This window comes from Nomascus leucogenys, chromosome 23 (assembly GCF_006542625.1).
Source record: "Nomascus leucogenys isolate Asia chromosome 23, Asia_NLE_v1, whole genome shotgun sequence".
Classification (NCBI taxonomy): domain Eukaryota; kingdom Metazoa; phylum Chordata; class Mammalia; order Primates; family Hylobatidae; genus Nomascus; species Nomascus leucogenys.
Window position 1 is genome coordinate 12846998 of NC_044403.1, and position 12222 is coordinate 12859219.

A 12222-nucleotide genomic window follows, 5' to 3' on the forward strand; every position below is an offset into this window, starting at 1 on the left:
ATAAAACCACAAAGATGGGGAAAAAACAGAGCAGAAAAACTGGAAACTCTAAAAAGCAGAGCACCTCTCCTCCTCCAAAGGAACACGGTTCCTCACCAGCAATGGCACAAAGCTGGACGGAGGATGACTTTGATGAGTTGAGAGAAGAAGGCTTCAGACGATCAAACTACTCCGAGCTACGGGAGGAAATTCAAAACAATAGCAAAGAAGTTAAAAACTTTGAAAAAAAATCCGACGAATGGATAACTAGAATAACCAATGGAGAGGAGGGCTTAAAGGAGCTGATGGAGCTGAAAGCCAAGTATTGAGAACTACGCAAAGATTGCAGAAGCCTCAGTAGCAGATGCGATCAACTGGAAGAAAGGGTATCAGTGATGGAAGATGAAATGAATGAAATGAAGCAAGAAGGGAAGTTTAGAGAAAAAAGAATAAAAAGAAATGAACAAAGCCTCCAAGAAATTTGGGACTATGTGAAAAGACCAAACCTACGTCTGATTGGTGTACCTGAAAGTGACAGGGAGAATGGAACCAAGTTGGAAAACACTCTGCAAGATATTATCCAGGAGAACTTCCCCAATCTAGCAAGGCAGGCCAACATTCAGATTCAGGAAATACAGAGAACGCCACAAAGACACTCCTTGAGAAGAGCAACTCCAAGACACATAATTGTCAGATTCACCAAAGTTGAAATGAAGGAAAAAGTGTTAAGGGCAGCCAGAGAGAAAGGTCGGGTTACCCACAAAGGGAAGCCCATCAGACTAACAGCTGATCTCTCTGCAGAAACTCTACAGGCCAGAAGAGAGTGGGGGCCGATATTCAACATTCTTAAAGAAAAGAATTTTCAACCCAGAATTTCATATCCAGCCAAACTAAGCTTCATAAGTGAAGGAGAAATAAAATACTTTACAGACAAGCAAACGCTAAGTGATTTTGTCACCACCAGGCCTGCCCTAAAAGAGCTCCTGAAGGAAGCACTAAACATGGAAAGGAACAACCGGTACCAGCCACTGCAAAAACATGCCAAATTGTAAAGACCATCTAAGCTAGGAATAAACTGCATCAACTAACGAGCAAAATAACCAACTAACATCACAATGACAGGATCAGATTCACACATAACAATATTAACTTCAAATGTAAATGGGCTAAATGCTCCAATTAAAAGACACAGACTGGCAAACTGGATAAGGAGTCAGGACCCATCAGTGTGCTGTATTCAGGAATCCCATCTCACGTGCAGAGACACACATAGACTCAAAATAAAGGGATGGAGGAAGATCTATCAAGCAAATGGAAAACAAAAAAAGGCAGGGGTTACAATCCTAGTCTCTGATAAAATAGACTTTAAACCAACAAAGATAAAAAGAGACAAAGAAGGCCATTATATAATGGAAAAGGGATCAATTCAACAAGAACAGCTAACTATCCTAAATATATATGCACCCAACACAGGAGCACCCAGATTCATAAAGCAAGTCCTGAGTGACCTACAAAGGGACTTAAACTCCCACACAATAATAATGGGAGATTTTAACACCCCACTGTCAACATTAGACAGATCAATGAGACAGAAAGTTAACAAGGATATCCAGGAATTGAACTCAGCTCTGTACCAAGCAGACCTAATAGACATCTACAGAACTCTCCACCCCAAATCAACAGAATATACATTTTTTTCAGCACCACACCACACCTATTCCAAAATTGACCACATAGTTGGAAGTAAAGCTCTCCTCAGCAAATGTAAAAGAACAGAAATTATAACAAACTGTCTCTCAGACCACAGTGCAATCAAACTAGAACTCAGGATTAAGAAACCCACTCAAAACCGCTCAACTACATGCAAACTGAACAACCTGCTCCTGAATGACTATTGGGTACATAATGAAATGAAGGCAGAAATAAAGATGTTCTTTGAAACCAACGAGAACAAAGACACAACATACCAGAATCTGTGGGACACATTCAAAGCAGTGTGTAGAGGGAAATTTATAGCAGTAAATGCCCACAAGAGAAAGCAGGAAAGATCCAAAATTGACACCCTAACATCACAATTAAAAGAACTAGAAAAGCAAGAGCAAACACATTCAAAAGCTAGCAGAAGGCTAGAAATAACTAAAATCAGAGCAGAACTGAAGGAAATAGAGACACAAAAAACCCCTCAAAAAATTAATGAATCCAGGAGCTGGTTTTTTGAAAAGATCAACAAAATTGATAGACCGCTAGCAAGACTAATAAAGAAGAAAAGAGAGAAGAATCAAATAGATGCAATAAAAAGTGAAAAAGGGGATATCACCACCGATCCCACAGAAATACAATCTACCATCAGAGAATACTACAAACACCTCTATGCAAATAAACTAGAAAATCTAGAAGAAATGGATAAATTCCTCGACACATACACCCTCCCAAGACTAAATCAGGAAGAAGTTGAATCTCTGAATAGACCAATAACAGGCTCTGAAATTGTGGCAATAATCAATAGCTTACCAACCAAAAAGAGTCCAGGACCAGATGGATTCACAGCCGAATTCTACCTGAGGTACAAGGAGGAACTGGTACCATTCCTTCTGAAACTATTCCAATTGATAGAAAAAGAGGGAATCCTCCCTAACACATTTTATGAGGCCAGCATCGTCCTGATACCAAACCCTGGCAGAGACATAACCAAAAAAGAGAATTTCAGACCAATATCCTTGATGAACATTGATGCAAAAATCCTCAATAAAATACTGGCAAACCAAATCCAGCAGCACACCAAAAAGCTTACACACCATGATCAAGTGGGCTTCATCCCTGGGATGCAAGGCTGGTTCAACATACACAAATCAATAAATGTAATCCAGCATATAAACAGAACCAAAGACAAAAACCACATGATTATCTCAATAGATGCAGAAAAGGCCTTTGACAAAATTCAACAGCCCTTCATGCTAAAAACTCTCAATAAATTAGGTATTGATGGGATATATCTCAAAATAATAAGAGCTATCTATGACAAACCCACAGCCAATATCATACTGAATGGGCAAAAACTGGAAGCATTTCCTTTGAAAACTGGCACAAGACAGGGATGCCCTCTCTCACCACTCCTATTCAACATAGTGCTGGAAGTTCTGGCCAGAGCAATCAGGCAGGAGAAGGAAATAAAGGGTATTCAATTAGGAAAAGAGGAAGTCAAATTGTCCCTGTTTGCAGATGACATGATTGTATATCTAGAAAACCCCATTATCTCAGCCCAAAATCTCCTTACGCTGATTAGCAACTTCAGCAAAGTCTCAGGATACAAAATTAATGTACAAAAATCACAAGCATTCTTGTACACCAATCACAGACAAACAGAGAGCCAAATCATGAGTGAACTCCCATTCACAATTGCTTCAAAGAGAATAAAATACCTAGGAATTCAACTTACAAGGGATGTGAAGGACCTCTTCAAGGAGAACTACAAACCACTGCTCAATGAAATAAAAGAGGATACAAACAAATGGAAGAACTTTCCATGCTCATGGGTTGGAAGAATCAATGGCCATACTGCCCAAGGTAATTTATAGATTCAATGTCATCCCCATCAAGCTACCAATGACTTTCTTCACAGAATTGGAAAAAACTACTTTAAAGTTCATATGGAACCAAAAAAGAGCCCACATCGCCAAGTCAATCCTAGGCCAAAAGAACAAAGCTGGAGGCATCACGCTACCTGACTTCAAACTATACTACAAGGCTACAGTAACCAAAACAGCATGGTACTGGTACCACAACAGAGACATAGATCAATGGAACAGAACAGAGTCCTCAGAAATGATGCTGCATATCTACAACTATCTGATCTTTGACAAACCTGACAAAAACAAGAAATGGGGAAAGGATTCCCTATTTAATAAATGGTGCTGGGAAAACTGGCTAGCCATATGTAGAAAGCTGAAACTGGATCCCTTCCTTACACCTTTTACAAAAATTAATTCAAGATGGATTAAAGACTTAAATGTTAGACCTAAAACCATTAGAATCCTGCAAGAAAACCTAGGCAATACCATTCAGGACATAGGCATGGGCAAGGACTTCATGTCTAAAACACCAAAAGCAATGGCAACAAAAGCCAAAATTGACAAATGGGATCTCATTAAACTAAAGAGCTTCTGCACAGCAAAAGAAACTACCATCAGAGTGAACAGGCAACCTACAGAATGGGAGAACATTTTTGCAACCTACTCATCTGACAAAGGGCTAATATCCAGAATCTACAATGAACTCAAACAAATTTACAAGAAAAAAACAAACAACCCCATCAAAAAGTGGGTGAAGGACATGAACAGACACTTCTCAAAAGAAGACATTTATGCAGCCAAAAAACACATGAAGAAATGCTCATCATCACTGGCCATCAGAGAAATGCAAATCAAAACCACAATGAGATACCATCTCACACCAGTTAGAATGGCCATCATTCAAAAGTCAGGAAACAACAGGTGCTGGAGAGGATGTGGAGAAATAGGAACACTTTTACACTGTTGGTGGGACTGTAAACTAGTTCAACCATTGTGGAAGTCAGTGTGGGATTCCTCAGGGATCTAGAACTAGAAATACCATTTGACCCAGCCATCCCATTACTGGGTATATACCCAAAGGACTATAAATCATGCTGCTATAAAGACACATGCACACGTATGTTTATTGTGGCACTATTCACAATAGCAAAGAGTTGGAACCAACCCAAATGTCCAACAACGATAGACTGGATTAAGAAAATGTGGCACATATACACCATGGAATACTATGCAGCCATAAAAGATGATGAGTTCATGTCCTTTGTAGGGACATGGATGAAACTGGAAACCATCATTCTCAGCAAACTGTCGCAAGGACATAAAACCAAACACCACATGTTCTCACTCATAAGTGGAAACTGAACAATGAGAACTCATGGACACAGGAAGGGGAACATCACACTCCGGGGACTGTTGTGGGGTGGGGGGAGGGGGGAGGGACAGCATTAGGAGATATACCTAATGCTAAATGACGAGTTAATGGGTGCAGCAAAACAACATGGCACATGGATACGTATATAACAAACCTGCACATTGTGCACATGTACCCTAAAACCTAAAGCATAATAATAAAAAATTAAAAATAAATAAATAAATAAATAAATAAATTCAAGAGTGAAAAACTGAAAGCTTTCAGGAACAAAGGAAGAATGGCCATTCTCATCACTTCTATTCAACATAGTCCTGCCATTTTATGCCAGAGCAATTAACCAAGAAAAAGAAATAAAAGACATTCAAACTTGAAAGAAGTAAAATTGCCTGTACTTGCAGATGGCATGATTTTGTATATAGAAAACCCTAAAGATGACACACACACACACACACACACACACACCTGTTAGAATTGAATAAACACATTCTGTAAAGTTGCAGGATACAAAATAATTATAAGATATTACTTATATTTCTATGAATTAACCAAGTACTATTTGAAAAGACATTAGGAAAGCAATTCCATTTATACTAAAGTCATAAAGAATAAAACACAAAAATAAATTTAAGAAGGTGAAAGACTTGTGCATGAAATACTTCAAGACACTGAGGAAAGAAATTAAAGAGGCCATAAATAATTAGAAAGACATTCTGTGTTAATTAATTGAAGGACTTGCTAATATTAAATGTCCATACTACCCAAATATATGTAAAGATTCAATATAATACCTATCAAAAGCCCAATAGTATTTTTACAAAAATATAACAAACAATTCTAAAATGCATATGCAACCAACAAGGACATCAAATAGCCAAAAAAGCATTGAGAAAGAATAAAGCTGCCTCACATTTCCTAATTACAAAATGTATTTTAAAACTATAGTAATTAATACAATATGGTACCAGCATAAATACAGAAATATAGAGCAATGGAACAGAACAGAGACAATAAATGGGGTAAAAAAGAAACATGCGGAATAAAATAAAATATTATAAATCATTTATATATGAGAAGGGGTTAATTTCTAAAGCACACGAGGAAATCCTACGACTCAATAGCAAAAAAATAATAACTTGATTAAAAATTTTTCAGCAACTTGGATGGAACTGGAGGACATTATTCTAAGTGAAGTAACTCAGGAATGGAAAACCAAATACTGTATGTTCTCACTTATCACTGGGAGCTAAGCCATGAAGATACAAAGACATACACATTGATGTGATGGATTTAGGAGGCTCAGAAGGGGAAAGATGGAAGGGGACTGAGGGATAAAAAACTACATATTGGGTACAATGTACATTACTCAGGTATGGGTGCACTAAAATATCAAAATTTATCATTATCACCTATGTTAACGAAAAACAACATCTACCCCAAAAGCTATTGAAACAAAAATTAATTAATTATTAGTGAGTAGAATGGTGGCTACCAGAAGCCAGGTGGTTGGGAGAAGAGTGGAGTTGAGGATTCCGGGTCCATCCTGCAGACCCTGGCCTACCAAGGGATGAAAGGAGTACTCAGACACAGGTATGCGGTGAAAGAGTGGCTAGGGGACTGCTAAAGAGTGAGTAGCAGTCCCAATAAGCTGGAGCTGCTAGCTTTTATTTAGTACAGACATAATGCCGAAAGCCTGGAGCCAACACAATCTGTGTGTAATTAACATTATTGTTCCCCCTTACTGGGAACAGTCACGTGTACGGATGGTCAAAGGTCAGTTTCTGGACAACATGGGTAGACAAGCCTATTTAGATAAATTCCCCTATACTTCCTTCTACCTATTTCTTGTGCCCTGCCACAGGGCAAGAGAACAGCTGTCTTCAGCTTATTCTCCCCTGAAGCTTTGCAGAGCCTTCTGACCTTTCAAAAGGCCTGCTTCCTTCCCTATAGCTTCTTCCACCACACTGACTGATCTCCCACATAAGGAGATATTGGTCAAAGCATACATAATTAAAATTAGGAGGAAAAAATTACAGAGATTTATTGTGCAGCAGGGTGACTATTCTTAACCACAATATGTTGTATTTTTGAAATATGCTGAGAGAGTAGATGTTAAGTGTTTCCACTACAAAAGTAACTAAGATAATGCATTTGTTAATTAGCTAAATTTAACTATTCCACATATATATGTATTTCAAAACATTAGAGTGTTCATGATAAAAATACAATTTTATATATGTCTGTTGGTGGCTGATACCTGTAATCCCAGCACTTTGGGAGGCCAAGACAAATTGGATCACCTGAGGTCAGGAGTTTGAGACCAGCCAGGCCAACATGGTGAAATCCCGTCTCTACTAAAAATACAAAAATTAGCCAGGTGTGGTGGAGGCACCTGCAATCCCAGATACTCTGGAGGCTGAGGCTGGAGAATCACTGGAACCTGGGAGGCAGAGATTGCAGTGAGCTGAGATAACATAACTGCACTTCAGCCTGGGCGACAGAGTGAGACTGACTCAAAAAAAAAAAGGAAATTTGAAAAATTTTGGTTTTTGGATTTTCTTGGTAACCAATCAGAAGTCCTTGTCAATGCAGGGCCTAAATTTGTGCATTAAAAGAATAGGCCAGAGCTGAGGAACACAAGTGCTTTTGGATGCGTGGGAAGAGCAGTTCAAAACCAAAAGAATTCTCCTATTCTAACCATCACAATGTAAATTCCTGTTCCTGGCCCTCTTTACTCATTTATTTTTATGTCTTCAGCTCCTTTAGGCACTGGAGTTTGCCAAAGTATACTTCGTAAGTGAAGCTCACACTCATCACTGAATAAGAGAAGATATAATAATATCTGAACATTCAATGTTAGAAATCGTATTGTGACGAATTCTAAAATAATGTAATAGTTTCTTATTAGAGAGCTTATAAAATAATTAACCTAAGGACATTTACCACTTATTTCTGTACTCTTCGTGATAAAGCAGTGATGAAACTGGAGTTGAATGAGTAGAAATAATGTACATAACGTGTAGCTACTCTAAGGCGTATGTCTAAAATTGAATATGTAAAACATTTTATCAAGTATTTTCTTTATAGTTTTAGATTAGCAAACGCTTTCAAGTTTTTGGCTGTTGTTGGCCCACTGAGATGTCTATCCCATCTTGGAAATGAATCCTTTGATCTCTTTGGAATGATGTATTGAAGGCCTAGTGAGATAGAAAATCATATTTATTTATTCACAAACATAACTAATTATTATTTGCTAAGAACATGCCATTCTGTCATACGGTAAAGAGATGGCAGGTAAGCACACAAATATTAATAGCTCATTGTGAGAAGGGTTACAATAAAGGCACGCTCTTGGCTATTAATTTGGGACTAATAGAAAGTGGTGAAGTAAGGCTTCTCTAAGAGGAGCCACATTTTGGAAGAGACTTCAAGAACTATGCAAATGAAACAGAGGGAAAAGTTTTACGAAGTGTAAATGCAGAGAAATGTGAGATTACAGGGCACAGTAACTCAGTCAATAATTGAATAAGGTATGGATATTCATCAAGAGAAGGAATATAGGGAATAAAGTGGGTTTGGAGATAAGACGATGAGATCAGATTTTGACATATTGTGCTTTAGGTGCTAATAAGATATCTAAGAAGGGAAAACATGAAGAAGCACTGGAAATATCAATCAACACAAATGATAGAAATATACCCATTTACTAGTCTATAGTAAAGTATGTAGAAATTGATTGTGTTTCACTAATAACAGAAGCAGATTATACTGGATTGAGAAGTGGATGGGAGATGAGAAGGTGAGATATCTTAGCTAATTTGGTTGATATTTTCTTAGGTGCTTGGCTCTGAAGAGGAATAAAAAAAAGATTCAGCTAGAAAGTTGTGTGGGGTTATAAAAACCTGTAGCTATGTATAAAGATGGGAAATACTTGAGTGTGTTTGCTGCATAAAAGAGAAGATGGAGATTAAGAAGCAGGAAGGGAGAATCTAAGCTCCAGCTAGATCTATAAACATTGGATACAGATGGATATATTTTCCACTGAGTTGGGAAAAAGAAAAAGAAGATAAAGATAGATATGGTGCAAGAATATTTTTAGGGGAAAGGGCCTGAGGTTGAGACAGTTTTTATAACATGGAATCTCTTTCATCTATGAGATAAGAAGGAAAGTATGCTCTGAGAATGAAGAAGAAAATCATAGATTTTATTTATGTGTCCTCTGCTTTATTCCTTTGTTCAACAAGTACTTACTGAATATTGCCATATGCCAAGCCCTCTGCTAGGACCAGGGAAAATGACCATAAAGTACACAGTGAAGTCTCTCAAATGACTCCAGCCATAAATCAATGCAGCAGCCACAAGAAGACTAGCAAAGCAAACTTTAAGTCGCACACATCAACATCCAAGCCACCTTCAACTGAAAAATAAATTACTTGACTGGACAGTTGGTTTGGGAGGGAGACATTTTACATTTGGTTATTTTGGACCAAGTTCATGAAAATAAATTTGTTTACATTCTCTCATTTTACACTTAGTTGTAAAAGATAGTATAAATAGGAGCTAGATTTTATATTTATTCTGATTAGTAATGCATTTATTTCCTACTTGTAACTTTCTAATTATATTAAGCAAAGGACTATTGAGAGAGTGAATTCAGTTACTTGAAAAAATGTTTTTTGTGTGTATGCTTAGAAAGACATTATCATGGTACCTTGTTCTGGTTGTACTTACTTAGATCTACATATCCAATATCCACGTACATTTTAGAAAACAGAGATCCCAGGGTAAAGCCAATGATTGGACCAATCATTGCTATTGCATGCAATATACCTGAAAATATTATAAAGCAATTTTACTAGATGCCAAGAATGCATGGTTCTCATTCACCATGTTTTTAAAAGAAATATGGTACAATACATATACCCAAATATATGTTCTAATAGGTAAAATAATAAGTTTAGTAACTCTACTATTTCAAAAGTAGACAAAGGGAAAGTGATCATACAATTTAATATTTTGTGTACATTACCTAAATACAAAGAAGAATGTCCCTCTTTAGTAAAATCATCAATGTAAGAAAGCCCCAGTGGTACTATGGGAGTCTCCCCTATTCCACGAAGCATATTACCCATGAACACATATATCCACATGTATGACCCAGATTCCTTTAAACAACCTATGTAGATAAGAGAGTGTTTCATTTTAAACATTAATTTTAGCATTTCTATTACAAATTTAACTACTTGTAAACTCTTAATTATTCTCATTTTTTTAAATTTACAAGTACAAGTAATTTATATTCACTTTGCAAACTTTGACAATATGGTGTATTAGTCCATTCTTATGCTGCTAATAAATACATACCTGAGACTGGGTAATTTATAAAGGAAAAAGGTCTAATGGACTCATAGTTCCTCATGGCTGGGGGGCCTCACAATCATGGCGGAAGATGAAGGAATAGCAAAGACATGTCTTACACGGTGGCAGGCAAGAGAGCTTTTTTTTTTTTTTTTTTTGAGACGGAATCTCGCTCTGTCGCCCAGGCTGGCGTGCAGTGGCGCAATCTCAGCTCACTGCAAGCTCCGCCTCCCGGGTTCACGCCATTCTCCTGCCTCAGCCTCTCCGAGTAGCTGGGACTACAGGCGCCCGTCACCACGCCTGGCTAATTTTTTGTATTTTTTTAGTAGAGACGGGGTTTCACCGTGGTCTCGATCTCCTGACCAGGCAAGAGAGCTTTTGCAGGGGAACTCTCATTTATAAAATCATCAGATCTTGTGAGACTTATTCATTACCATGAGAACAGTATGGGGGAAACCGCCCCCATGATTCAATTATCTCTACCTGGCCCCACTCTTGCCATATGGAGATTATTACAATCAAGGTGATATTTGAGAGGGGACACAGTCAAGCCATATCATACAGAAAAGCACAAACAAGTAAAAATTATCTGTAATCACATTACACACAGAAGATCACCTCAAGTGTTTTTATATATCTTCTAGATTTGCACAAAATATATGCATTATGTCCATTATATATTTAAAAATCCAGTTCATATTATTAAATGGTATATACAGTTAATACTATAACAATTGTTCCATGTTGTTAAGATTTCTTTAATATCAAAACTTTAATGACTGGACAGTAATGTGCTGAATAAGTTTCCAAATGTGTTCATTCAATATCTTATTTTTTAATTTCTTTTTTGTGGTTTTATTCTATTAGGTTTATCATGACTATAAGTCATGATAACTGCAAAAATAAGTCCTTTTTCAGTTTCCTGGTTATTTCCTTAAGATTAATCAATAATAGCAGAATTTCAGACTAAGTAGGTAAGTATATTTTTGTTCTTAATATATATTGATAATGAATCTCCAGAAAGATTTACAAATGTATACACTTCCAGCAATATATACAATGTGAAATCCTTTTTTGCCTCTACCTCGTTTCTATATATTTTTAGTCTTTTTCTATTTAATAGGTTAAAAAAATCTTTAGCAGTACAATTTGCAATTATAATTTATAATTTGTGTTATAATAGGCAAAAAGTCTTTAAATGATATAATAGTTTGCACTGAAAGCAAAGTTATATTATTTACCTATTTATACCACTTCCTTCCATTTTACTTTAATGCATATATTCTTTGTCAACTTCCTGTTGAAAATATTCTCTTTTCTGATCAACTTCTAAATGCTTTTACATATAATACAGTCATCCCTTGGTATATTAAGGAATTTGTTACAGGGCTGTCTGTGTGTCCTCAAATTCATGCACACTTAAGTTCTGCAGTGGGCCCCGTGCAATCCAAATATAGAAAATGTCAAATATTCTTATCGGCAGGTTTATCATCCAGTTCAGATGGACAAAATTTGCATAGAAGTGAAACCGCATAGTTTAAACCTGTGTTGTTAAAGGGTGAACTGTGTATATTAACACTATAATTATGTCTGTAAGAGTCAAATGTTTTTCTACTTCATTCTTAATTAAGTTTTGCTAATGAATATCACAACAATTTTTAGAGATGTAATTAAATTTATACATTTTAGAAGACTTTTTACTGTCAATATTAATTCTTACCTTTTCCCACTATTTCAGGTGATGTTCTATTGAGTGATAAAATTTGATTAATTAAACAGGTGGATAAGGTCAATGTTGAATTTTCTGATGAATCGATATTAGTTTCTTTAGAATACCTGTAACTGTAAGAACATCACTGAATTAAACACTTTGCTTATCTACTGAATATTTTCACTTTTCCTAGAAATACAGAGAAATATTCCCCTTTATTTGCACCATTATCTCCC

The 12222-nt window shown here is 36.6% G+C and overlaps 1 protein-coding gene across 1 annotated transcript in view; it reads right to left on the reverse strand.

Moving 5' to 3' along the window:
* Positions 1 to 12222, reverse strand: part of SLCO1B1 (solute carrier organic anion transporter family member 1B1) — a 101071-nt gene that overhangs the window by 44888 nt on the left and 43961 nt on the right. Inside the window, exons 5-7 of the mRNA XM_030804744.1 lie at positions 11996 to 12117; positions 9947 to 10093; positions 9649 to 9747 (exon numbers count right to left, since the gene is read on the reverse strand). Coding sequence (XP_030660604.1) covers positions 9649 to 9747; positions 9947 to 10093; positions 11996 to 12117 — 368 coding nt within the window. The remainder of the gene's footprint in view (positions 1 to 9648; positions 9748 to 9946; positions 10094 to 11995; positions 12118 to 12222) is intronic.